The sequence below is a fragment of the Chlorocebus sabaeus genome, chromosome 8 (genome assembly GCF_047675955.1).
Source record: "Chlorocebus sabaeus isolate Y175 chromosome 8, mChlSab1.0.hap1, whole genome shotgun sequence".
Taxonomy (NCBI): Eukaryota; Metazoa; Chordata; class Mammalia; order Primates; family Cercopithecidae; genus Chlorocebus; species Chlorocebus sabaeus.
In genome coordinates this window covers 17,499,954-17,527,277 of record NC_132911.1, presented here as the reverse complement: position 1 = coordinate 17,527,277, position 27,324 = coordinate 17,499,954, and the positions used below count along the sequence as shown (strand labels likewise).

Genomic DNA, 27,324 nt, shown 5'->3' with positions numbered 1-27,324 from the left:
ATCACCCTTTTGAGATTACCCTTATTTTACAATTAAACTTGACATTTTCCAGTGGAAGTAGAATGTAGAATTTTAAAAATTCCATTGAAAAGCCACAGTTATTGCTAGCTATTATATTAAAGACTTTCAATAATTATAATGTAAGTTCAGAAAGATTTCAAATTAACCTGTTCCTCTACCTGAACTTCTTTGTATAATTTTTCTTTGATAAGTCTGCTGCTTTGCTGATTTGATACTGCATTCCACATAAAAAGAATCTTCTTAACTTGACATAGAGACAACCTTCAAAGGGCTTGACCAATCACTGATGTCCTACTTAAACCTTGTTGGAAATACAGTGTCACTGGAAAGTCGACACAAATTTATAAGCCCCTCCACCCCCACCCTAGCCAAAAAAAAATATATACATATATATATATATATATATATATATATAGAGAGAGAGAGAGAGAGAGAGAGAGAGAGAGATATGAAGAAACTAACCCTCTAAAAAATAGCAAATAGGAAACAGCACTGTTTGAGGTGGAAAATGTAGGCAGACGATGGTGGCTTAACATTTTTATAATATTGTAGGCTATTCCCTGAGCTCCCATTTGATCAGCATATTCTATACAGTCAAAAATGACAGACACTAATACTGTTCTTTCTTCTGTGCCCTACTCAACCAAACTCTGCAGTTACAGAGAAATACCGAGGGCAAGGTTCCATTTACCTTTGAGGCCAAAGTGTTGATAAGGTTGGCCCTGCCCTGTACTCCTCTCACATCTAGGATCCTCAGTAACAATAAATATTTTGTGAACACTTGGGATATGTGGCTATTTGGAGAGGTACACAGAGTAGAAACCATTTGCTTTGAAGAGCTGACATCAAGTTATTTTTGTTTCCCTTAAGCTAGAGGTTCATTGAACCACCAGGCAGTAATAAGTGTTGTGATTTAATAACAATTACCCCTTTTGTAGAACAACAGCTTATTTGGAAAAATCTACCTAATCCTTTCCCTTTTAACATCAGTATCTGACACTGAAATAAGCAATGCTAGAATACTGTGGATAGCTACTGTACAGCAAATATTAGGACGATTGAGTTATCCTAGTGGTAAATGTTGTAGGCAATAATACACAAAGCTAACAAATACCACCAATGCTGTGCCAGGCCCTGTTTGGTTGCTAGGGATACAGTGTTGAACAAGTTTGACTCCTTAACAAGGAGAGACAGATATGAATATACTAATCATGATAGTTTCAGATGGTGACAAGTATAGGAAGAAAAAAAATGATGGGATAGAGAATAACTGAAGGGTGTGAGGCAAACTTGATGGAAACTACAAACTCACATAGGCTCAATGAACCCCAAGCATGATACACAAATCCACATATACACAGGCATATCATATTCAAATCGCTGAAAAGTGCATATTACACAGAGAAGAAAAATGACAGCAGCCTGCTTTCCAAAAAACTAAGCCAGAAAATAAAATGGCATTGCTAATGTGTTAAAAGAAAAAAAAATGTTCAACTATATTTCTATATTGAATCAAAGACCTAGATGAAGGGAAAACTATATAATGTTCATGGATTGGAAAACTCAGTGTTGTTCACATTTCCATTCCTCCAATTAATCTGTAAGTTCAATGCAATACCAATAAAACTCCCAGCAGGTTTTTGGATTGTGAAAACTGAAATTGAAAATACAAAACATGAAAATGAAAAGAACATAGCCAAAAGTGTCTGTGAAAGAACAAAGCTAGAGGATTTATGTTTCTTTTTTTGTGTGTGTGAGCAAGATGAAGAGAAACTTTATTGTTAGAACAGCTCAGAGGAGATTTTTTTTTTCTTCTATATCCCAAGTCATCAAGCAAGGACTTAGGTTTCTTAATTTCAAGACTTACTATAAAGCTATAGTAGTCAAGACAGTGTAATACTGATGTAAGAACAGACATATAAATCAACAGAACATAACAGAAACTCCAGACATAGAGCCATACATATATGGTCAATTGACTTCCACAAAGGTGACAACAGGAAAAGTCCTTTCAACAAATGAAGGCATTGGATTTCTATATAGCAGAAAAATAAAACCTGATCCTTACCTCACACCATACCAAAAAAATTACTTAAAATAGATGATAGACCTTAAATATGTAGGACAAAGAATTATTATCCATATATTTTATATATATAAATAATTCTTAAATCTTAAGTATTTATTATTAGGATTTCTAGCAATTAAATTGCTATGCCAAAGACTGTATCTTGAACTTTTTAGTGCACACTGCCAAACTACAGGTGGCATGAATTTTTCTGGACCTTTTAGTGGGAAATTAGGGAAAGGGTCTCTTTCCAGAAACCCTTAAGAGATATTCTTAAATTTGACTAAAAGCCTAGTTTTTTTTGAAGGTTTTCCAATGATTAGTTTAAAATCTATTGTTGTGTCTTATCATTGGATTCACTGCATTTTAAACTTAAATTTCATGTTAATTTCAAATTATATCAACTAATATGACTTACCTATTAGCAGACTTGGGATAAGCATACATTTGCATTTTCCTCAGTTGAAACTTTTCTCTCTGAAAAGTACTATTATAGGAATATTCCACTGTTTTTGTTAGAACTTTTGAAGTGGAGAAGAATCCATTTGCCATAGTTAAATAAGATGTCCAATCCTTCTTACTAAAACATACTGACGACCTTGAATCTCTCTTCGAAATACTCAAATTTACTTGTTTATATAACAGATATTGAAAACATTCTACATTCCAGGTTCTGCTTGAAGACAAGAAATACTGCAGTGAACAAAGCAGAGAAAAATTCCTACCCTTAAAGAACTTACATTCTTTAGTGATGGAGTGGAGAAAGACATAAAATAAGTAAAATATTGTTAATTGTGGATAATTAATATGGAGAAAAATAAGCTGAGGGCAAGAAGATAAAAATAAATTATGGGGAGATACAATTTTAGGTTGGATACATGAAGAACATTCACTAAACGTCTGCCATAAAAATATCTGAGGAAAGAACATTCTAAGTAGCGGTAACAGTAAATGCAAAAGGCCCTGCATGTGATGATGCCTGACACGTCTGAACAGCAAAGAGGTCAGCGTGACTGAAGCTCAGGGAAAATAAGAAAGGAAGAGGTAGAGAATTGTCCTGTAGGGCCTTCTGAAGTGATTGTTGCTTTTACTTGGAATAAAATAGGAAGCTACTGGTATCATCTGAACAGCATCACTTTGGTTGCTGTGCTGAGACTAGATTATAGAAAGTCTAGGAAGTGAGGGGTCTGGCCATTAGGAGGCTGCTACAGGAATCGAGGCAAGAGGTAAGAGTGACTTGAATAAAGATGGCAGTGGAAGAGGTAGTGAAAACCAGCTAGATTCGACTTACTTTTTAAAGGTGTAGATGACCATATTACTGAAGGGTTGGAGGAAGGGTTTGGGAGAAAGAGTTGAGCCACAATGTCAAGGGGTTTGTCTTAAGAAAGTAGAAGGATGTTATTGCCACTTATTAAGATGAGAAGACTAGAACAATCAGATGTGGGGCAACCAACAGCTCCATTTTAACACGTCAATATCTGATATCTGTGTGAACCTTAACATACTTCTATATGAATTTTTTGAATCTTACCATACAGAAATACTGTAATGCCAACGGTGGAAGACTAACTTAAAATATCATTTAGTTGTTTACATTTAAGGTTGGAGAATAGACTACAATAACTGACTTTAGTTTTTCACAGCCTAGGAGTGGGAAGACAAAGTTTAGAGTAGTACACTTCTTCTGTGCTGTCGACTAAGTAGCATGCCCCAAGAAGACTTGAGGAACAACAAGAAGTCCCTGTTTTTTTTTTCAGGCAGTGCCACCATGCCAAGGGAAGTCCAGAAGCCTCAAGTCATAGAAAATGCACAAAGTTGGGGTCACCTGAATCCTTGTAATTTAATCCCAATTTCATTACAAAATAAAGTCACTATGGTTTTTCACTTTATTTGCTGGGACTTCAATAAACAGTGACAATTATTTGTATAATTGCTCATTCACTAATTTCCATTTTTAATTCTTTTTATAAGTTTTCCTTCGAAAATACTAAAAGCATCCTTGGATCTAGGATAATTCTTCCTTCATTTCACAGATAGGAAAATGAAGAACAGAGAGGGTAAAACAACATTAGCAGGGTTTTTTGTTTTTTGGGGTTTTTTTGCATTGTACATTTCCAAATGTAATAGAACGCTCTTTGTTGCTTTATTGTAATACTGTCCAAATACTGCCTGGTAAGGAATTTTAGGTTAAAACCAAAAGCATTCTAACATATATCTAATGTATATATGACTACTAATATTGATAGAAGAAAGAAACTATACTATGTAAAGTTACATAAATTGAACTTTTGAATCCTGATAAGCCCTGGAAGAGTATAGAACTTTTCTACATAAAAATAGAGACTGACCACTAAAACTACCAGATAATAAGCTTCGGAATTATATGAAATACAAAATACATATATTCATTTGGCTAGAAAACACTTACTACCTGAAATACACCTTTTTTTTTTTTTTTAAGCTATTGTATACTCAAATTCAATGGAATTCGATGGACCACAAAAATAGGTTATTAGTGATTTATCTATTGAATACTTGTGTCATATAAATTTGACAACTAGTGGTGGTTGAAGATAGAGAAAGGTAGGGAAGGGCAGAAAAAAATAGGCATAATTACATATAATCCAAGGTAAATTTGAAAATCATAATCTGAAAAGCTATTTGAAATACTGATTTTATAACTTAAAATTCATTATCTGTGTCTTAAATATTTTGGGGGAAGAGTGAGGGAACAGAAAGATGGGAAATGGCAAAGCTGACACTGGGGGTAAACTGCACATCTAAGATCTATTATAATGAAGGCCCTTTAGTCTCTGTCTCCTAAGAATAGGAAAATCTACAAAAAAAAAAGTATATAGCCAGAACATGTTCACAAAGGACACACAGAAGCAACTGTGGGTTCTGGTGGAGAATCAGTGTTTAAAACTCTGCCCTGGTAATTGATTTAATGATACGTTGGTTAGAACACTGAAAAGAAAGCAAAACCACACCAGGCTGAGCGTCCCAAACCCAAAGATCTGAAATGGTCCAAAATGCAAAACCTTTTCAGTGCCGACATATGATGCTCAAAGGAAATGCTGACTGAAGCATTGTGAACTCTAGATTTGAGATGCTCAACCGGTATAAATACTCCAAAACCTGAAAGAAAAAAAAATCCCAAATCCAGAACTTAAGCCATACTGAGTTGTCCTTTTTCCTCCAACATAGGTAACTTGTATAGCACTTATACTCAAAACATTTTTATGAACATTATTTCACTGAACAGAATAACCTATACCAATTCCCAGTCTTGGGAAATTCCGAATATAACTGTGACACAATAGCTGATGGTCACACTAGTGAGTGAAATTTTTATAACTAGCAATGGAGATGGGATAACTCTAAATTTGTATCCAGTCTCACTAAAAGTGAGGTTTAACACAAATGTTGAAAACTGCTAGTGTGAAATGACATAGCTCTTTGCATCTTTCAAAACTTTTTTGTGATCTAATCCACAGAAAAGCTCTAGGCAGGAAGCTATTTATTAAAGGTGAGGATTCCTACCGAAATAATATTTGCAACTATATGATTTGTTTTAAAATTAATCATGTGATTTGTTACACCTACATATGGGGATAGACAACTAACTACACTTTGGAAAAGTCTTAAGGCAAGAAATACATTTAGCATGTAAAAGAGATATAATAGAACTCTGTTGCATAGAAACTTTATACTGTGATTAGTTTTTAAAACAAGCAAATCAAGAGCTCTCTAAATTGCTGGCCCAACATTTATTTTGTTACAGATTTTTCTAAGCCTGTAAAGAGGAAATGAACTGGTAACATTTTTAGAAGTGTACACATATATATGTATATATATGCACATACACATAACACAGGTTGAATATTGCTCATCTGAAGTGCTTGGAAATGTCTTTTGGACTTTTTAAATTTTTGAATAATTTGTATTTACTGGTTGAGCATCCCAGATAAAAAAATTCAAAATCCCAAATGCCCCAATAAACATTTCCTTTGAAGGTCATGTCAGCATTTAAAGTTTTGGATTTTGGAGCATTTCCAACTATGGATACTGAATCTGTCTTTGTGTATGTGTGTGCGTGCATGTGTGCATCAAAGTCATTTGGAGGCACAGAGCTCCCTTCTGTTCCTTAATTTTCAGAAAATGATACCAGTGAATCTGAGGAAGAAACCAGACATGTAAAGACAGGGACTGTAAGAGTAATAATTAGAGTTGTACAACAACAACAGGAAATGCTGGCTCTTCCAGTCAAGATGACTTAGAAACTTTATTTGTATAGTGAAATAAGGGAAATCTAGAGTCAATCTCTTTTTGACAGATAAGTTGATTAAAGAAAGTTGGACAGGCCAGGCACGGTGGCTCACATCTGTAATCCCAGCACTTTCGGAGGCCAAGGCGGGTGGATCATGAGGTCAGGAGTTCGAGACCAGCCTGGACAACATGGCGAAACCCCATCTCTACTAAAAATACAAAAAATAAGCCAGGCATGGTGGCAGGCGCCTGTAGTCCCAGCTACTCGGGAGGCTGAGGCAGGAGAAATGCTTGAACCTGGGAGGCGGAGGTTACAGTGAGCCGAGATTACGCCACTGCACTCCAGCCTAGGCAACGGAGCAAGCCTCTGTCTTAAAAAAAAAAAAAAAAAAAAAAAAAGACAAGAAACGAGTCTATTTTTGAGTAAATGTAAGAATGTTCTCTCTAGAGTATACATGTTATTCATGCTTTTTATTTGCTGTATTTTATGATGCTTTGACATCTTTAGATGCTTGCTGGTCAAAGAGGAACCACCCCATTCAGGTTCTCTCTCTTAGCCACAGCAAAGCTTCCTTGAGATAGCAAAGGGCTCAGCCAGGAGCAGGTCTTTCATATACATACCTATCAACCCCAAGTCTATAGCCCCAACCACACTCCTTATCTAATTCTTGCACACCAAGCCACAATTTCTCCATCCTAAATCATCCTAGGACAAGGTCCCAGAAAATCAGACACCATCCCTATGGCCCACCAGTATTATTCAAACAAGCCAATCTTAAACCATTTACTCTACCCTGCCTGGCCTTTCCTAAGGAAACCTCAATAAAGGATCTAGCTAGTCTTGCCCCTTGCTCCTTATGCTATCTGACCAAAATTTGGTGCTTTCCCCATGACCCTATATAGCATGTGGTAACCCAAGTTCTTTTTTTCTTTGATACAGAGTCTCACTGTATCACTACGGATGGAGTGCAGTGGCATGATCTTGGCTCACTGCAACCTCCACCTCCTGAGTTCAAGCGATTCTCCTGCCTCAGCTTCCTGAGTAGCTGGGATTACAGGCGTGTGCCACTTACGCCCGGCTAATTTTTGTATTTTTTCGTAGAGACAAGGGTTTTGCTATGTTGGCCAGGCTGGTCTTGAACTCCTGACCTTGGGTGATCCGCCCGCCTCGGCATCCCCAAGTGCTGGGATTACAGGCGTGAGCCACTGCACTGGCAGTAACCCACTCTCAGGCCTTTAAGTATAATAAACTTACTTCTTTCAAGTTTATTCTTCCTGTGGCCATTGACTTCTACCATACCATTATTCAACATATACATTATTATTATTATTATTTGGGATGGAGTGTCACTCTGTTGCCCAGGCTGGAGTGCAGTAGCACGATCTCAGCTCACTGCAAGTTCCGCCTCCTGGGTTCACGCCATTCTCCTGCCTCAGCCTCCCGAATAGCTGGGAGTATAGGTGCCCGCCACCACACCCGGCTAATTTTTTTTATTTTTAGTAGAGACAGGATTTCACCGTGTTAGCCAGGATGGTCTCAATCTCCTGACCTTGTGAGCCGCCCGCCTCAGCCTCCCAAAGTGCTGGGATTACAGGTGTGAGCAACCGTGCCCGGCCAACATGTACATTCTTCAAACAGTATATAAAACAAACATAACTAAGAAATAATAAAGTGTCTGTTCACTGTAAAAACAAAAAAATCTCAAGTTCAATCAGCTTTCTGGCTGACTGACACATCATTTCTCATGTTCTGTTTTTTTGTTGTTGTTTGTTTTACATTTAAAACTGTCAAGCCACCATTGTGGAATAAATTCTGAAACATAAGTATGTGAATTTAAATGAAAATACAATTCAGAGTTGTATACAGGATATATATTTATTACCAGTGAAAAAGCATTTACCCAAAATCAGTGTTACAAAATACAAAGAGTACCTCAACAGTCCGGCCAGCTCATTATTTTAGGCATTATCTCAACCTGCATAAAATTCTCTCTCACTCAGTTTGACCTTTTCTCCCTCTATCTGTAACCAAAATTTTTAACTTCAAAATTAGGACAAATAGGAATATTAAATGCCTAACCCTTCAGCAATAGTTTACTAAACAGATTAAATAAATATATCTGCTCTCAAACCCTAGGTATTTTAAAACTAAATTATCTACTAAAATAGAAAAACAATAGACTTAGATTAATAGCAGCTGTAACACAAGTCAAATAAGCAATTTTGATAAGGTTTGTAAGTACTATGGTAATAACTAAGATATAAATACAATTTTTTCACTTTAATATGCATGCAGAGAGAGAGAGAGAGACAATATGTAAGGCTTGGCTTGAGTACCAAAACAAAGTATTTACCCTTTCCTGCTTCAAGTCTAGAAAATAAAGAATTTGAGTATGCATGTAATATAACTTATTGTTCCAATTTCCCTGAAGTTAGAGCACCTGGATAAGAACTTCTAATTCTGAATTGGTAATTTTCTGAGTAGGTTTTATTAAAGTTGAAGACACACTGTCTTCCATAATTTAAGTAGCAATACAGTAAATGTCCTCGTAGAGAAATCCTCATTTAATACTCCTTGAACGGACATTACACTGAGGTATACAGCAACTTTTTTTTTTTTTTTAAGATGGAGTCTCGCTCTGTCACCAGGCTGGAGTACAGTGGCATGATCTCGGCTCACTGCAACCTGCAACCTTCACCTCCCAGGTTCAACCTATTCTTCTGCCTCAGGCTCCCAAGTAGCTGGGACTACAGGTGCGCGCCACCTCTAATTTTTGTATTTTTAGTAGAGATGGGGTTTCACCATGTTGGCCAAGATGGTCTCGATCTCTTGCCCTCATGATCTGCCCGCCTCAGCCTCCCAAAGTGCTGGGATTACAGGAGTGAGCCATGGTGCCTGGGCAGCAAGTAACAATTTTAAAGGAATACTCAACAAGTTCTTTTTTTATGGGGTATTTCAGTTGTTAACAAAGTTAAAATACTTATTGGAACTAATTCTTCGTATTCGAGGAAGAATCTATAAGGTTGACTAATTCATTGTTATCTGGTTTTTTGAAGCTTTACTGGGTATATGGACAATCTGGGATAAAAAGTAAATCACCTTTCAAAGCTGATTTACTTCAAGTCACATAAACTTTCAATACTTCACCTGCAAATCTGCTTCAACCTCACTACACACAAAAGAAACTGCTATGCTTTGACTTTAAATTACCATCTCAATAGCCAAGTTTATTAGAAGACATACAGAATCTTACTATTTTATTACAGAAATTTACTTCTACTTATTCCCACTTGAAAAAGTTAAGTTTTTCATTTAAAATTAATCACAATGTTACTTCTCTGTGCAGAAATCTCCCTAAGTATATAAAGCTTTTTTTTTTACTTTTAAACTGAGGTGATGTAGATAAATATTTTCCAGAATTTCAAATCCTAACAGATAATGATGTAAGTTCCAGATACTGAGAACCTATGTTCTAAACTTACTATCCAATTTCAATGGATTAATAAATATTCTGTAACTTCACAGGTATCCTGGATACCTTGATAATCTGCCCTATTCTTGTACAGGAATAGGACCTGCAGGTATCTAAAAGAACATCAGACCCAACAGCAGCAATACTGGCATTATTTGGAACACTGGCCTAATAGATGGGCTTTATAACAAATAATATATTTCTCTAACTCTTAACCACTGCTCTTTTCTGAGCAGCCTAAAATTATATAAAACATTGACTTGCTGTATAGAATTCAACATAATTTCCAAAAAAGATACTTTATAGATAAGTCCAAACTTTATTTAAAACTACATTTTAAATTCGTTACCAAACATCACAATGGGGAAAAAAATCAAGACCAAAGAAGAAAAAAAAACAAAAAAAAAAAAAACAAAAAAAACACCACAGTGTGTCAAGGCTTAAATCTGTCCAGAATTCAGTTTCTGATGTTTTAAACTACTATGGGGAGAAATGACCATACCTATCAAAAAAGCAGTGTCAAACTAATTTACATTTTTATACAGATCAGATGTTTATTTAGTATTGTTTTCATATATGCACTGACTATGTAAGGACAGAGTTAGATGAGCCTCTGAAGACATCTCATATACTCTGGGCTCCCACCGTTTCTGAAAAACAGAATAATAATGCTTTATAAATTACTTATCAAATTACTAGAATTTAACATTGTTCTCTGCCATTAAAGCTTTTACTTTTAATATAAGGTTATTATAAAAGAAATCCTAATTTAGCTTGCTAATACAATTCCCTAATAGCACACGGTAAAAAAAGAATAGGTGAGGTTTCTGATTCAATACGGCAGACTGAGTACATCCTGTCTCTCTAAACACACTGCACTAGGAATAGAAAAGAACTATAGAATAGAATAAATCTAGACCAACAAAAGACGACTGGTTGGGAGAAAACAGAACAGGGTATATCAACAAATTACCAGAATGCTCAATGCAGACAGAAGCATACCCAAAGAGAGTGGAGGAAGCTGCAGCTCAAACACTTGAAACAGGCTATAGCTGAGAAGGGTACCATATTCTGGATTCAGAGTCCAGAGTGCTAACCATTACACCATGGAACCCACAAGGGTACCATATTCTAACAGGTAGAAGTGGGCTGAAAACTCAGAAATTAACTAACGGTCTGATACCTGAAGAGTCTTTCCTTCTCCTCACTCCATTTCCGGGAAAAACAAAAATAACGAGATATCATGTGATTTTCATCAACTGATGAACTGATGGAGAACAACAAAAAGAAAAAACCCTTTGACCCTGATGCAAGAAACACTGAATGGCTCAAGAGCTGTGTTATTAGACTCATACAGAAAGAAATCTGAGGCTACTGAGACTACTGCTTGGCTCTACAATGAATGATATTTATATAGAAGCATCCTCAGAAAAAGTATAGAACCATTTAATTATATTACAAAAACAAAATATAAGTATATTTAATAGCCTTAGTAATGTAAGAATAAGGGTAAAACTGAACAGAGAACCTGGAAGAAAGTAGAGGAGCAGCAGCAAGGAATAATGACCAAAGTTGATGGAACAAAATGCACATATACTTAACCAAACTAAAAAGTAAAAAATAGAACAACCAAAAATAATATGGCAAGATTTAAATAGATAACTCTTACCGGGTTCTTTTAGTGTCTGAGAATTTCCAGCTAATTCTTCAGTCTGCAGTTCACATATTTCACCAGATAAATGGTTTTTCTGTTCTTCTTCTACCATTTTCTTCCTTATATCTGCCTTTGGAATGAAAATTAAAAATACAAATCATTTTTCATTTTAACAATATTTGTTATATAAAGACAAGTTTAATTAAAGACAGACAAATACCTCTGAATATATTGTCAGTTTCAGTGGTAAATCTTCAACTTTTACAAAATCTTCTTCATCAGACTTTTGACTTATATTACCAGATTCTGCTTCCTGTAATTTAATGGAAAAAAAAAATACGTACTCTAGATCCAAACCAAAGTCATCCATGTGAAGAAATAGTGAATTATTTTATCAGTAATTCTATCATATTTCGTTTTCTTCTACAATCAGCTCTATGAATAATTTAGAAATAAGGAGTTCATAGGAAAAGCTACACATCACAGCTGTGAAACATACTGTCAAGCTGTTACCATTTTGTAAAAAAAAAAAATGGTGGCGGGGAGGGGAGGGCAGTATACATGCCGAAGAAACAGTAGTTACAACCAGGACTAAAAACACTAGAAAGACAACTCTTGTTTCTTCATATGTTTACTGAACACATAAGAGCCATATCCGGCAGAATGTAAGTAACCACTTACAAACTTTTCAATGTATCAACTCTGATGGCACTCAGTTAGAAAGCTGACGTGTGAATTCAGTAACTGTCTTTTGTGATCACCTCAAACTGTTTTTCCTAAACTTGAATTCTTTTTTTTTCCTCCTAGTTCTCCCTTCTCATTTTTAATAGTATCATAATTCTACCAATTATCCAAGTAGAAATCATAGGTTTTTCTTCTTCTTGCAGTATTTTTCACTCATCATGCTCCTGTTCAGCTCATATTTCATACTTATACAATAGTAGATCCCCTAATCTAGCTTGACAATATATCCTATAGTCATCAGATTAATGTTCACAGTCCATAAATTTGACCATTTCACTTCTTTGCACAAAAACATTCAGTAGGATCCCTGACTAAAATTCAAAGTCAAGAGCTTTTATAACCTACCTCTGACTTAATTTCAATTAAATATCTTCTATGGCAACTCTACACAATGATCACATGAAAAGAATAAATCTAACCGGTAATTGAAATTTCAGAGTTTTAAATGTATAATTGTTCTGGTAGTGAGGCAAACAAAAGAGTTAAAAGAGTTATTCTTTGTACAAATGTTTTTTAAAGATTATAAGGCCCCTAAAAATTATGAAGTCATAACTGTAAATGTATCTTTAAGAATTTTTTTTTTTTTTTAGACACAGGGCCTCACTCTTGCCCAGACTGGAATGCAGTGGGGGCAATCACAGTTCACCACAGCCTAGAACGCCTGGGCTCAAGTGATCCTCCCGCCTCAGCCTCCTGAGTAGCTAGGACCACAAGCAAGCACTATCATGCCTGGCTAATTTTTAATTTTTTGTAGAGACAGAGTCTTAGTATGTTGCCCAGGCTGGTCTCAAACTCCTTTTAGTTCAATCCAAAGCATTGATTGGAAATGACCCAAGTTAAGTTTCACTTATGTTTGCAGTTTAAGGAAAATTAAGGCTGTTTTAAAGGCCTTTGTTTTATGGGGGTTTTGGTCAGGGATTTTTCAGGCCTGATCTCCATTTTAATTTTGCTTTAACAATTCCCCCCTTTTGGCTACCCTCTCAGCTTAAGGGTGGCCAAATGGGGTAGCATTATCCTGTTACCACTACTGACGCAGATGCTGGGATGAAAAGTCAGGTAAAGTTGTTATCAAAAGGTATGTTGAGATTCAGTCATGCAGCCTCCATCAAGATTTACATAGTCAGTGTTAGTTTCCCTGATGGCAATCATGTGACGTGTCAGTGGTTGCTGGAAAGCATTTAAACCCCTTGTGGGGATATAACGCACAAGGGAAGAAAACGCAGTAACTGTAGCAAGAACTGAAAAATCCCTCTAAGCAAAGATTCCCAGGGGCCAAAATTTAACCAACAGAATAAATCAATGGAGGAGGCCCTGCTTATCTGATTAAAAAAAAATGATTTATTAAGATCTTTTAAATTTGGGGCAACAATATCTGATTAACATAAAAACAATACTTTTCAACAAAGCTCATCCCTGTGAGCAGCTAAACTTCTACTGGAGTTCTAGTGAGGCCAAATCACTCATCTCAGATTGTACTGCTTGAAGAGTATCGAAAGTATCATTAAAACTTTTTTTCAAGAGTTGCTGAAATATTCATAAGCGATTTTTCCAATTCAGAGGCTGCCAGCTAAAGAAAAAAGGATCTTAGGAAATAACAAAATCTAGAACTCCTTCATATATTTGAGTTTGGGAGATCACAGGGAGTTCTTTTGTAAGGGGTCACTTTATGTACACACAACCCCAGGTTAAGAATTTCACTACCATTTCATATCTGGTCAGTTTAGGTAGGAAATAGCCCAAACCACAGTGTCCAGATCATATAGGTGAAAACATTTATGTATTTTGTTGCCATACAAGATGAATAACTCAGTATTACTGAGAGAAAGGGGCAAAGGAGATCCTATTACCCACCAACTGGGAATGATGTGATTGTCATGGTTGTTCTTTGTCATATCTGCATCTGCACATTGCCAGGTAGAATGATTATGATTCTATTAATGGAAAAGGAATAAAAAACACTTCTATGTATTACATATGGGTACCATCACCAAATAAGGATGACTTATTTCCTTTTCAAATACGCCCTCAATATTGATCTAAAAAACCCTATTGTACATAGTGAAACTATAGGGGTATTCCATTTGCCTCTAGAGTTTCCTTTGAACCAATGTCAGTTTCAGTCAGTTCTCTACTAATACAGTCAAGGGTATTATGGTGAAGTTCTGATTTTAAATATGTGTCATTATATAGGAGAGCAGTCTCCATAATTTGTGTTAAACCAAAAAGTTTGACTGCACATAGGGAGACTGGAACCCTGGCTAGATTAGGCCCAGTTCTATTAAGGTTTTCTGTCCATAGTGATAAAATTACTAGCAATAAAATCAATAGTAGTTACAGAACATACCTTTGCTTCCAATAACTTCTTCCTAGTGCCAAGTCAGTCAATCATAAATATCAACCAACCTGCCAGGGGAAGGATACCAAACCTCTTCATAAAACCAGTTTCCTGAACTGCTCACCCAAGTGTGTACGGCAGTAGATTTCAGTATTAGTTGTGATTCCATTCATCTACATGACTACATGGCCAGCAACTGCTTTGGTTGAGAGTGGCTATGCTTTCAACATCAGACCTTAGAGGATATTCGGTTTGAGTAGGAAAAGTTCCTAACAAAAGTTTGAACATTATGTGTTAATGCAAAACCAAAACAAATCTTAATGAGAAAAGTTATATGTAGTCTTGTTCCACTGTGGTGGGAAGTTGTTTACTTCGTGATGCCACCTGCTCCTAGGGAAGGCTTTCCCTTAGATATCTTTAAGTTACCTATAGGTTGCCAAGTCCAAGAGTCTAAGGAAGCTCTCTCTACTTGAGAGAGATGGGCCCAAGGCTCAAAACCCTGAAGTTTTGCTGCATCGTGAGTAGTAAGAACCGTCCAGTACAGTCCTTTCCAATGAGGCTCAAGGGCTGTTGTTTCCAAAAGATCCAATCTCCACATTCTAAGTTATGGAAGCCAGTCATGGATCATCATTGGTACGCAGTTCACAAAAAGCCTCCTTCAGCTGGTGGAAATAGACTTTTGCATAATCCATTAAGGTCTTGGAGTATTGAGTCATTTCAGAGCTAACAAATACAGGTGATACATGGGGTTCTACTACTAAAGGCATAGGTCTTCCAGTTATTTCATAAGGGGTCAAATTTGAGTTTTTCTGTAGGGGTTGATGTAATTGCCATTAGGACTAGTGGTAAAATTTTTGACCAAGATAATCCAGTTGACAATTTTGCTCATTTTAGTTTCAAGATATCATTTGTCCATTCAAGCTTTCCAGAAGAAAGAGGATAAGGGCAATGGTAGTGCCACCGACTTTGAAAATCTTGTTTATTCGATAACCTGTTCAGGAAAATCAGTTCCCTTATCACTGGAGATCTCTCCAGAAATACCCCATAAAGGAAATACATTTCCTAAAAACCTTTTGCTACTGTTGTGGCATCAGCCTTTTAAGTCCCAATCTATCCTGTAAACAGGTACACTACCACAAGAATATACTGATATCTCATTGTGGGTGGCAACTGAATGAAATCCATCTGCAGACCTACAAATGGTCTAGCAGGTGGTAGAAATCTTAAGGGTCTTTCCGGCTTTATGAGTTTGACAAGTCACACTGTTATAAGCATTTCTGCTTTCATCATCTTTTTCATAATCTGAACCATTTTTCTTCACCATGATAGTTGGTAGAGTGCAGGGCCTTTAATAATAATGGCAGTTTGAAGGACTCAGGAAGGACCAGCTGGCTGTCTGGGCCTTCAGTAAGTTCTTACTGAGCATTAAATTTGCTTCCTTTAAGATTCCATTTTTGTTGTTTCAACTCAGGTGCACAGCATTGTTTACTGAACAAATTATCCTGAGTGATCTGATCTTGGTCAGTTCTGTGGAGTTCATTCAAAATGCACATTTTGTCAATGTCAGACTTGGTCATAAAAGTCCACACATGCATTTCCTTGATACTCAGATTCAGTCCTACGAGCATGAGCATCATTTTTATTAGCTACTTGTGAGGGCAGCAGAATAGCTGAAAGCAGCTCATCTGGCAGAGGTCCAGTACTGATGGGGGTTCCACTACAAGGTAGAAACCCTCTTTGTTTCCACAACATTCCAAAATCATCACTCACTCCAAAGGCATACCAGTTATCTGTATAAATGAAGACTGATTTGCGTTTTGCTACATGGTAAGGCTTAGATCACGTAATTCTTTGGGTTCTCCTGACTTAAGTTGAGGAAGAGTTCCCTTTTATATTAGTTCATATTGAGTTGTTACAGCATGTCCTGCTCAGTATTTCTCCTCTACAGTTTTACCATAGGATCCAACAATAAAATGTATTTATTCAGAATCATCTAAGGAAGTTTTCCATAAGTCAGTGTGAGGAGTCAATAGTTAGGACACCACACATACACACAGTTACGGTCTTCCTAATGTTCGGACAGAGGCAGCAAGTGGTAGGGTTAAGCAGATTCACGTCTGAGATAGAGATTAGAAGGTGACAGAAGGATATCATAAAATGTTAGTCTACTTACTAAGACATGTTGGATCTGACTGGAATATAATAAGCTTTCAACTGCATGTGAAACCTGTAGGTAACATTTATTCCATAATACTAGGTCACATAAAGTTTCTACCAATTTAGCTGCTGCTGTCACTGCTTTTAGATGGTTTAGATATGCTCTGACAATTTGATTTAACTGTAACCTATAATAAGTAATGGGTCAATAGCTTCCTCCACATTTCTGAGTAAAGACTCCTAAGGACAGATTATCACATTTGATAATCACAAAGTGAAAGGTTTTAAATAATTAGGGTATCTTGAACTTGGAGGAGGTTATAAGGCCAGTTGTATTTTATTGAAAGCTTGTTCATCATTATCTTCCCATGGCAAAGCTGGGACAGAGATTTTTCTAAGTTCAGACAAGGGGGAAGCCAGCAGAGAAATTTGGGATTCAAGATCTACAGTATTCCATAAGACCAATGAACTCCCTTAACTGCCTTAGTTGTGGGCCAAGGGAACCCTTGGATTGTTTTTATTATTTCAGTTAAGAGGAAAATGCCCTCTGCAGTCAGATCATGTCCTATGTAATGGACCTTTACTCTAGAGCAGGGATCCCCAACCCCCAGTACTGGTCCAGGGCCTGTTAGTAACCAGGCCAAACAGCAGGAGGTGAGTGGTGGGGGAGAGCCAGCAAGCCTAGCTTCACCTTTATTTAAACCTACTCCCATCACTCACATTCTCGCCTGAGCTCCGCCTCCTGTCAGATCACTGGTGGCAACAGATTCTCGTAGGAGCTCGAACCCTATAGTGAACTGCGCATGCTAGAGATCTAGGTTGTGTGCTCCTTATGAGACTCTAATGCCTGATGCTGTGTCATTATCTCCCATCATCCCCAGATGTGACCATCTAGTTTCAGGAAGACAAGCTCAGGGCTTCCACTGATTCTACATTGTGGTGAGTTGTATACCAACTTCATTATATAACACAATAATAGAAATAAAGTATACCATAAAGGTAATGCATTTCAATCATCCTGAAACCATCCCCCTTACCCAGTCTATGGAAAAATTGTCTTCCATGAAACCAGTCCCTGGTACCAAAAAGGCTGGGGACAGCAGCTCTAAACTTTTGCCATTGAGGCCTTATGTCCCTCGTAAGCTAAAAGTGTAAAAGATGATTTACATATAGACAGAATACAATTTCTAGAGAATTGTAAGGTTGACAGGTCTTGGTATAATGTCTGAGAAAAACAAGACAGAGCTTCAGCGAACCCCTGTGGCATTGCAGTCCAAGTATATTGCTACTTTTTCCAGGTACAAGCAGAGAACTACTGGCTTAGTGGAATACTAAAAAAGGCCGAGCAAAGATCTATCACACTGTGAACAATTTAGAATCTGCAGGCACGTTAGAAAACAAAGTGTTAGGATTTGGAACAGCAGGAAATCTTGGATTGACAATTTTATTTAATGCACGTTAAGTCTTGAACAAATCTCCAACTTTGTCATATATATGTATATATGTGTGTATACATTATATGTGTGTATTATATATGTATATATGTGTATATATATAACATATGTATATACGTGTGTGTGTGTGTGTGTGTATGTGTGTGTATATGTTTTGTTTTGAGACGGAATCTCGCTCTCTGGCCAGGCTGGAGTGCAGTGGCGCAATCTCGGATCACTGCAACCTCCACCTCCTGGTTTATTTATTCAAGCATTTCTCCTGCCTCAGCCTCCTGAGTAGCTGGGACTACAGGCATGCATCACCACACCCAGCTAATTTTTATATTTTTAGTAGAGACGGGGTTTCACCACGTTGGTCAGGATGGTCTCAATCTCTTGACCTCATGATCAGCCTGCCTCAGCCTCCCAAAGTACTGGGATTACAGGCGTGATAGATTTTTTATCCGTAGGATTAGAGTATTATAGAGACAAGTACAAGGAATTGTTTTATTAAATCCTCTATAATTGGGTAAAGCCTTTGGATTGCCTCTGACTCTAGGGGGCATTACGGCAATTTAGGCAATGGCTTAGAGTAATATATTTGGATTTTTATAGGCTTACCACTTTTAACCTTCCCTTTGTCAGTTGAGTAACAAGTCCACAAACATCTGGGTATTTCAGAAAGGTCTGGGTTGGTATAAGAGTGAGTTTCAATATGATCAATTCCTGCTTGTAGGAAACAGAGCAGTTCAGGTTTAGAAGGGTCAGGAAGCTCTAAAATTAACTTTCCTTCCAGAGAGAACTTTATGTGCCCTCTCAATTTATTGTCATACTGTAGGAAGGCATGCTTTTCTGAGATTGGTCCAAGTGTCATTTGGACTGGTTCACAGGGGATTCTCTGAATTTGATTAGAAACGTGACATACTTTCTTTCCTCCAAGGGATTGGCTGATTTACTAGGATGGGGTTGAAAGTGGATAAGGTATCCACCAACACTGTACACGAGTCCCACTGATGCTGATCTTAGTTTCCCTATGTTTATTTAAGGTCTTATGGAGAATAACATACCAGAGAATCCCTTGATGTCCCATTGGTGTTACTGTCTTCAGAGTCAAGCCCTTGGGAACTTCTTTCTTTTTATTATTTTTTTGAGATGGACTTTTGCTCTTGTTGCCCAGGCTGGAGTGCAATGGCACGATCTTGGCTCATGACAACCTCCACCCACCAGGTTCAAGTGATTCTCCTGCCTCAGCCATCCAAGTAGCTGGGATTACAGGCATGCACCACCATACCCAGCTAATTTTGTATTTTTAGCAGAGATGGGGTTTCTTCATGTTGGTTAGGCTGGTCTTGAACTCCTGACCTCAGGTGATCCGCCTGCCTTGGCCTTCCAAAGGGCTGGGATCACAGGTGTGAACCACTGTTCCCGACCAGCCTGGGAACTTCATCTAATGAGGAAATAGTCTGGCTCAAAACGGGTAGGTCCATTAGAGGACTGGTCAAGAGTGGACAATCTTTTCTTCAATGACCTGTTTACAGACACTGATTTTTTTCTAGTTCTAACGTTCTCTCAAAATGTTCAGCTATGGTGACTAATTTAGCCGTATCAGTGACTTGCCATCCAATCTTGTGTTTTTTAATCAAGTGACCAGAGTCTAGTCAGAGACTATTAATGAATAAAACCATAAAAACCATTTCAATTCCCACAGGAAATACTCCCTGCTGTATTTCAAGACCAGAATGTTTAAAAAATGAGATTTCCAATCTAGCCGTGTAATCAGAAACAGACTGAACTTTTTGGACTACTCAATCTTCTGTGGAAAGACCATGGGATAGCTTCTAGATGTTTTCCGGTTGTTGTAGTAGCATCTTTTGGGCTATCCACAGAAGTAGCTCTTAAAGGGTTGGCAATACTCTTCTGAGGCTTATGCCATCCTGCCATAGTCATCCATTAACCTGCTTCCACAGCGGCTAATATCATGCGTATCAACTGACAGAAATCAGGAAGCCCAGGGTCATTCTAATTCTAAATTCCTCAGCAAACTGTTTTGGATTTTCCTTGGGATTTGGAAAATCTTTTGCTATGGCTCTCAGTTAAGCTTTTGACCCAGAAGTAAAAGTAGTTACAGGAGCCAGACCTCGGTGTGCTGCCTGAGGGTCTAACTAAGCAAAGCATTAGCCCAACTTCCTTTCTGTCACATCATCCAGAGTGAAAGGGTAATTGTGCAAAAGAATTAAGATGACTGAACAAATGGGTTATTGGATTCAGAATAATTAGAGGAGGATAAGCAGAGTAACAGGTCAGAGTGAAGTCACTCCCTACATATAATTCATTTTATTTTTGTTGTCAATTCATTGCTTAAGCTTTTCATCTGTCTTATTTGCCTTTAGTAAGGAATCTTACAGAGGCAATTTTGGAATTATGTCTTTTAGAAGCCTCTATACACAAATCAAAAATTGCTTCCCACTGTTTCTGAGGCGTTTGGGATCCCTTCTTTTCTAATGTTCCCATAAACAATTTTACCTAGATTAAAACTTCTCCACTGTAACTTTTAACTCTTCTCTGGTAAAGTGTAACCATTTCTTTATAAAGGCAGTTTCATATTCATAATTTCTAAACATAAAATTTGCTAGAGTTCTAGAAAGAGGGGTCCCAGACTCCTCAGGTGTTAATTAACCCATAATACTCTACTTTTCTAAACTTCACCTACCTGAGGCTGCCAACTGGATCCAGTCTAGTTACTGTCAAACATCTAGTTTGACCTCTGGATCCAGTAAAAAATAAAATTACTCGGCTGGGTGTGGTGGCTCATGCCTGTAATCCCAGGACTTTCGGAGGCTGAGGCAGGCGGATCATAAGGTCAGGAGATCCAGACCATCCCGGCTAACACAGTGAAACCCTGTCTCTACTAAAAATAGAAAAAATTAGCCAGGCTTGGTGGCATGCAGCTGTAATCCCAGCACCTTGAGTGGCTAAGTCAGGAGAATCACTTGAACCCGGGAGGCAGAGGTTGCAGTGAGCCGAGATCGCGCCACTGCACTCCAGCCTGGGCAACAGAGCAAGACTCCGTCTCAAAAAAAATAAAATAAAAATTACTCAAATAAACTCAGAGACCTCAGGACACAAACTGTGGAGCCTGAAATCCGAGAGGGACTTACTCAGGACCTCCAGATGCAGCGAGAAAGCAGTAAGCACAATGGGCACCTTTTGCCTGGTTCCTTGATGCTTCCAGAGGCCACAGGGGGTCTCTTTCAAATCCCACTCTGACACCAAACTGTAAAAGACAAATCTGAGGCACAATAAAATTTTAGAGTTCATTTGAGTAAGAAGCAATTCAGGAACTGGGAACACCAGACCAAAAGAGATTTAGTGTTCCATTGACAAAAATATCAGAGACAAGTATTTATTTGGAAAATGTGGAAGTAAAATAAATTATTTGCTTGGTTTGCAATTAGAAAACTGTCTTTTATCAGGTACCTTCTCAGAAAGTCACTAGTCACATATCCGTATGTTAGCTGGCTACTTATGAGAGGCTGGGGTTAAGCTTTGGTTCTAACATAAGCATCTATCAGAAATGACCCAAGTGAAGTTTCACTAATGATTGCAACTTCAGCAAGATTAATTATTTTTAAGGCTTTTGCTTTTCTCTGCTCAAGTATTTTTCAGACCTGGGCTCCACTTGAATTTTCATTTAATACTATCATGAGTACAGATTTCCTAGTCTTTTTCTCCTTTTTTAATCATTCACTGTATAAAGACTGTGTTGTCAAACTGTTTTATTTCCTATCTCAAGTGTAAATCTTTAGGTTTACTGAAAATTTGCAATATATTCTAAACAGTTGAGAAGAATAGGTAGTGTAAAGGATAAACGATGATTCATGTACCATTACGACTTCAGATCCGAACTTAAAATGAATTCTTTTTTATCTCTTTGGTTCTCAAAATTATAAAACATTTATAAAACAGCTCGTGGGTTTGGAGATGGTCATCTTAATTCACTCTTACCCTTCTGCTAAAGTTTAAGTGTGAATTAGAAAAATGTTCCAACATGTTCTAAACCTAAACACAAAATGGTTTACATGCTGAGAATGCTAATCTGAAAAATGAAGAAATACGCACAGAAATGAAAAGTAAAAATATTTGGAAATGTAAATGATACGTACATAGTCATTCACTAACACTGGAGATTCAGTATCAGGACTTCCAGCCAGAGAGCTTTCAGGAGTTTCCTGAGCAGATTTAACTTCTTTGACTCTAGGCACTAAAGGTTCCATTTCAGGTAAAGGTAACGGCAAAGGGTTAGGCTCTGGAGTTGAATCAACAGTAGCAGGTGAGTCCTTATGGGAAGCACTATTTAAAGGTTGCTCATCTTCCAAGATATTGAGGTAACAGGGTTTCACAGGAGAGTTATCTTGGTCATCTGTCATCAAAAGAAAGTCTTAATATTAATGTAATGCAAAAAATGTTAAATTTTACTCTCTATTTTACTAATAAAGACAATATGCATGAGTAAGAGCAATCAAGACACTTGAGACCAAAGAGAAAAGGCAACTACAAATTTTCGTTATCAATGGTTCCCAAATTTAGTTGATCAAAATCACCTGGGAGCATTTTAAGAATCAAATTCCTGAAATCCACATTTCTAACAAATCAGGACTTTCAGGAACAAGGCCTACAAATGGCTTTTTAAAATCTCCCATATTTGTATCTAAAAATGCTCTTTACAGAATTTTTGTCTGTGCAGGTAAATATTTGTCACCTTTTCTTTATTGTTATTTACAGAAACAAATTCTTATGTTTTCTACAAAGGATTTATACGGAGAAGAAAAATATACATCAGGTCCAAAGTACTTTCAAACTAAGAATTTGGTGTTTTCTGTTTTTTTTTTTTTGTTTTTTGTTTTTTTTAGCTTTTAAGCAAATAAAGGAAATTATCTTAAAATCAGACTTATTTAGATTTGTTACCTTTACTAGTGGCTTCTTGTTCCAGTGGGACATTTTTGCTTTCTGCTGTCTTCTGAAAGTCATGTTGTAGGACCTAAAAGGGAAAAATGTTTTAATAACAGGGCCTGAAATATATGGTCACTATAAAAGAGATGATTACCAGTGTGTAGTTTTTGTCCAACCCAAGAACTTCATACAAACAAATTTAAAAGTATCTTCTAAAACTATCTCAAGAAGGAGGCTTTGGTTGTGATTTCAACATGGCTAAGTCTTTTCTTAAAAAAACACACACAAAAAATAATACAGCTGAAATAAATAGACTGCATTGTTCATTTTTTTTCAGACTCTAAAAGACACTTAATGCAGCCAAAAAGGGAATAAGGAGGAAGTGAGGACAGGAAGATGAACAAAGTTAAATGCCTTCAGCAGGGAGAGGAAACAAAAATTGAGATTCACCTCATAACTGTAAGTAACAGATCTAGAAAGGAAGGCATACGATGTTCGGGCAGGAGCTGGTGGTGAAACAGTGGTGGTGGTGGTAGTCGTTTAAAACTGTTTAAGGAACATGTGACTACGTAGGTTCTCTCCTTCAACCTCAACAGAAAATGGCAGATTATGTTTTAGAGAAACTAGTGAGCCGCAGACCTGGGGCTACTGGGAATAGAGGTGGAGAGACAAATGAGGACACAGTAAAGTATTGGATTGGTGTAAAAGTAATTGCGGGTTTTGCTATTGAAAAAATGACCAAAACCACAATTACTTCTGCACCAACCTAAATAGAATACTGAAAACAGAATAATCTAGTGCATGCCTGTAAAACGGTGGGACCTCAGCCCCATTCCTAGTCTAGCTTCAGAATACCAGCAGCCAAGCTTATATACTCCAGGCAGGACAGTGAAGGATCCTAATTTGGAGAATCTAAACCACCTCAAAGAAAAGACCAATAGATACTGACATTTAGAAGTTTCTAGGAATACGCTGGCTGTCTCCCGAAATGCCCTACCTACAGTGAAGCCCAAAAGAGCCTTAACGTGCTTTTTGGTATATCATTGTTTAATATAAACAACCAAGGTTCAGCAGACATTTGAAAACAGAAGATAATGCTTCTGTGAAATAACAGGGCACTACAAAAAAGTAATAATCAGAAAAAAAACTGTTTAGAAGTTAAAAATATGACAGCTGAAATAAAAATAATTTCATGCAAGTGTTAAAGAAAATCTCTCAAGGTAAAACCAAAAGATAACGAAAAGAGGAGAAAATTAAAAGATTAATCCATGAGTACTAATAATATCTGATAATATTAAGTACAGAAGGAGAGAAAAGAGAAAATGTTGTGGCAGTAATAAAGAGACTTTAAAAATTTACCAAGTTGAAAACAATCACTGAGTATCCACTGCAAATAATGAAAAAATACTCCAACAAGGCACATCACAGTAAAATGTCAAACTCCAGAGGAAAAGATCTAGACTAGGGAGGAAAATAACATAAAAAAGTACCCCTTCATCCATAGAATGTATGTTCCAAAACTGTGGATAGTACCAAACCCCATTTATACTGTTTTTCCCCATACATACTTATCTATGATAAAGTTTAATTTATAAATTGAGCACAGTGAGAGATTAACAATAACTAATAATAAAACAGAACAATTCTCTTGTGCTTTGGGGCCATTAATAAGGGTTGTTTGAACACTGTGATACTGCAAATCTATCTGCTTACCCTAGATGGCTATTAAGTGATTAACAAGCAGGTAGTGTACACAGTGTAGACATGTTGGACAATGGAATGACTCACAACTCAAATAGGAAGGAGTGGGCTGGTGTGAGATTTAATCACACCACTAAAAACAGTGTATAATTTAAAATGTATAAACTATTGGATGGGTGTGGTGGCTCACGTCTGTAATCCCAGAATTTTGGGGGGAGGCTGAGGTGGGAGGATCGCTTGAGCTCAGGAGTTTGAGGATATGAGCAGTGAGCTACAATTACACCACTGCACTCTAGCCCAGAAGACTGAGCAAGACCCTGTCTCTAAAAAACAATTATTAAAAAAACCCTGGTATTTCAGATTTTAATAAGCATATTAATCAGGCTTCCATTCATGAAAGCTGAAAATTTAGAAGGATCTACTTTGAGTAGTTAAAATAAGGCTGATGGGAATACCTGTTCATCATGTTCATTTTCTTCGGTAGCTTCAGTGTTAGCCTGAAGGGAAGTCTGGACATCCACGGGGCCTTCTTCAAATTCTTCCATTTCTTCTTCCTCATTTTCATCTTCTCCACTTCCATAATTAGTTAAAGCCTGAGTTTCAGCTTTAGACAAATCTAAGTTGATTAACACACAATTTTTAGTAGATTTCAGCACATAATCTTAACAACGGCTACCATTTATTGCATTCCTGCCTGGCACAGATGCTTTATATACAATATCTGAAATCTTCAAACAGTATGTATTAGAAAACGTACAGTGCAGAAAGGCCGGATAATTCAGGGTTACAAAATCAGAGTTCAAAATCAGAGTTCTTCGACACTTAATTCTATACTTGTTATACTCCACCAAACTGTTCCAATAAATGACCTACAAAAAACTAAAATATAAAGATAGTACAGAGCCTTTAAACTTACTAATAGACACTGGACATCCTTCACTTTCTTCATCTTCCTCTTGATCAGAAATATCAGATCTTATATTTTTGGGACCATCATACACCTCAGATGTTTGAGTCTGCTTAACTGTTTCAGTTTCATCCTTGTCCTAGACAATCAAATAGATTTGAGTAATTAATTCCTTAAAGTACATGTGTAAAAGCTATATAGTAAGTCTATCATATTAATAATGATCATTATCTAATAAAAAACACAAAGAACCATTTTTAATAGTCTAGTTTTATTTTTAAAACAAAAAAATCTGTCAGAAAAAAGGTCATTTGATGATATAGTCTGCTTTCAAACATTAAGGTAAAAGCTGTTAAAATAATTTTATATTGTTTAAAAAGCATTATTTTTAGGCTTTTTTTCTTTCTTTTTGAGGCAGAGTCTTACTCTGTTGCCGAGGCTGGAATGCAGTGGCATGATCTCAGCTCAATACCACGTCCACCTCCCAGGTTCAAGTAATTCTCCTGCCTCAGCCTCCTGAGTAGCTGGGACTACAGGTGCGCACCATTACATCTGGCTAATTTTTGTATTTTTAGTAGGGACGGGGTTTCACCACATTGGCCAGGCTGGTCTGGAACTCCTGACCTCATGATCCACCCGCCTTGGCCTCCCAAAGTGCTGGAATTACAGGCATGAGACACTGTGCCCGGCCATATTTTTAGGCAAAAATTAATTAGCACATACTTTGTCTTCATCATCAATCTCTCCAGCAGGTGAGCCATGATCTTCAAGAATCCTTTTGGCCTTTAAAACAAACCAATTACAGAGAATTTAGCAATATACTTAGACACATACTTACATATTTAGCAGTTCTCATGTCTAGTACTGGGATTATAGAATACTGGGATTATAGACCTGAGCCTGTCCTGTATTACTTTCTAATCATTTATTACAGTATCATGCTTTTATTTTCTTCAAGCTCTTAGCAATGTCTAAAATTTATTTATATCCAGAAAATAAATATCATGAAAAGTGTAAAATGGATAGCTTGATTTCATCTACTTTAGACTGTAAGGCAGAAGAGCCATCTCTTTCTATTTGGGTCTTGGCTTGTTTCCTTCTCATAAAAGAGGGTCGGGAAAAGGCTTCCTGGTATGCCTCAAGTTGAGGCAGAATAGTCATCCAATCTCACGTGATCAAAATTAATTTGACAAGGTAGCACAAACTACAGGGATGTAAAACCAAAGCCCTAACTAATAAGCATTTGTGTTAACTGGGAGTGACCTCTGGGTAATGCATATTCTCCAAGAATCTACAGGGATTGATAACAACCATGGCAGGCAGCTGGCTCTGGTCCAGGACCAGATCCCAGTCCTCCTCTCCTCTTTTGAGACCTGAATACAGGACAGTAATGTGAACTAGTTATCTGACAATTATCTGACAATGTACATTTAACATCAATTTCTGTCTGCATTCCTGATCTTGAGCAACTGCTGTTACTCCTCAAATTCCTTAAGTGACTAGCATATGTAATGACTTGTAATATGATTAACTGGTATTACAAAAAACAACTACTTTTGCTGAGGTAAAATGTGATTTCAGTTAATAATGATTAATAACTGTATTTATGTGC

The 27,324-nt window shown here is 37.1% G+C and overlaps 1 protein-coding gene across 29 annotated transcripts in view; it reads right to left on the bottom strand.

Annotated features, from left to right (window-relative positions):
- Positions 1–8,215: 8,215 nt before the first annotated feature.
- PCM1 (pericentriolar material 1) overlaps positions 8,216–27,324 on the bottom strand; it is a 106,434-nt gene continuing 87,325 nt past the window's right edge. For all 29 annotated transcript variants that reach the window (XM_073017962.1, XM_037983742.2, XM_037983749.2 and 26 more), the window contains 8 exons: positions 26,436–26,495; positions 25,722–25,851; positions 25,261–25,421; positions 23,120–23,192; positions 22,318–22,574; positions 11,706–11,798; positions 11,501–11,615; positions 8,216–10,481 (listed from right to left, as the gene is read on the bottom strand). In XM_073017962.1, coding sequence (XP_072874063.1) covers positions 10,456–10,481; positions 11,501–11,615; positions 11,706–11,798; positions 22,318–22,574; positions 23,120–23,192; positions 25,261–25,421; positions 25,722–25,851; positions 26,436–26,495 — 915 coding nt within the window. In that variant the 3' untranslated portion in view covers positions 8,216–10,455. The remainder of the gene's footprint in view (positions 10,482–11,500; positions 11,616–11,705; positions 11,799–22,317; positions 22,575–23,119; positions 23,193–25,260; positions 25,422–25,721; positions 25,852–26,435; positions 26,496–27,324) is intronic.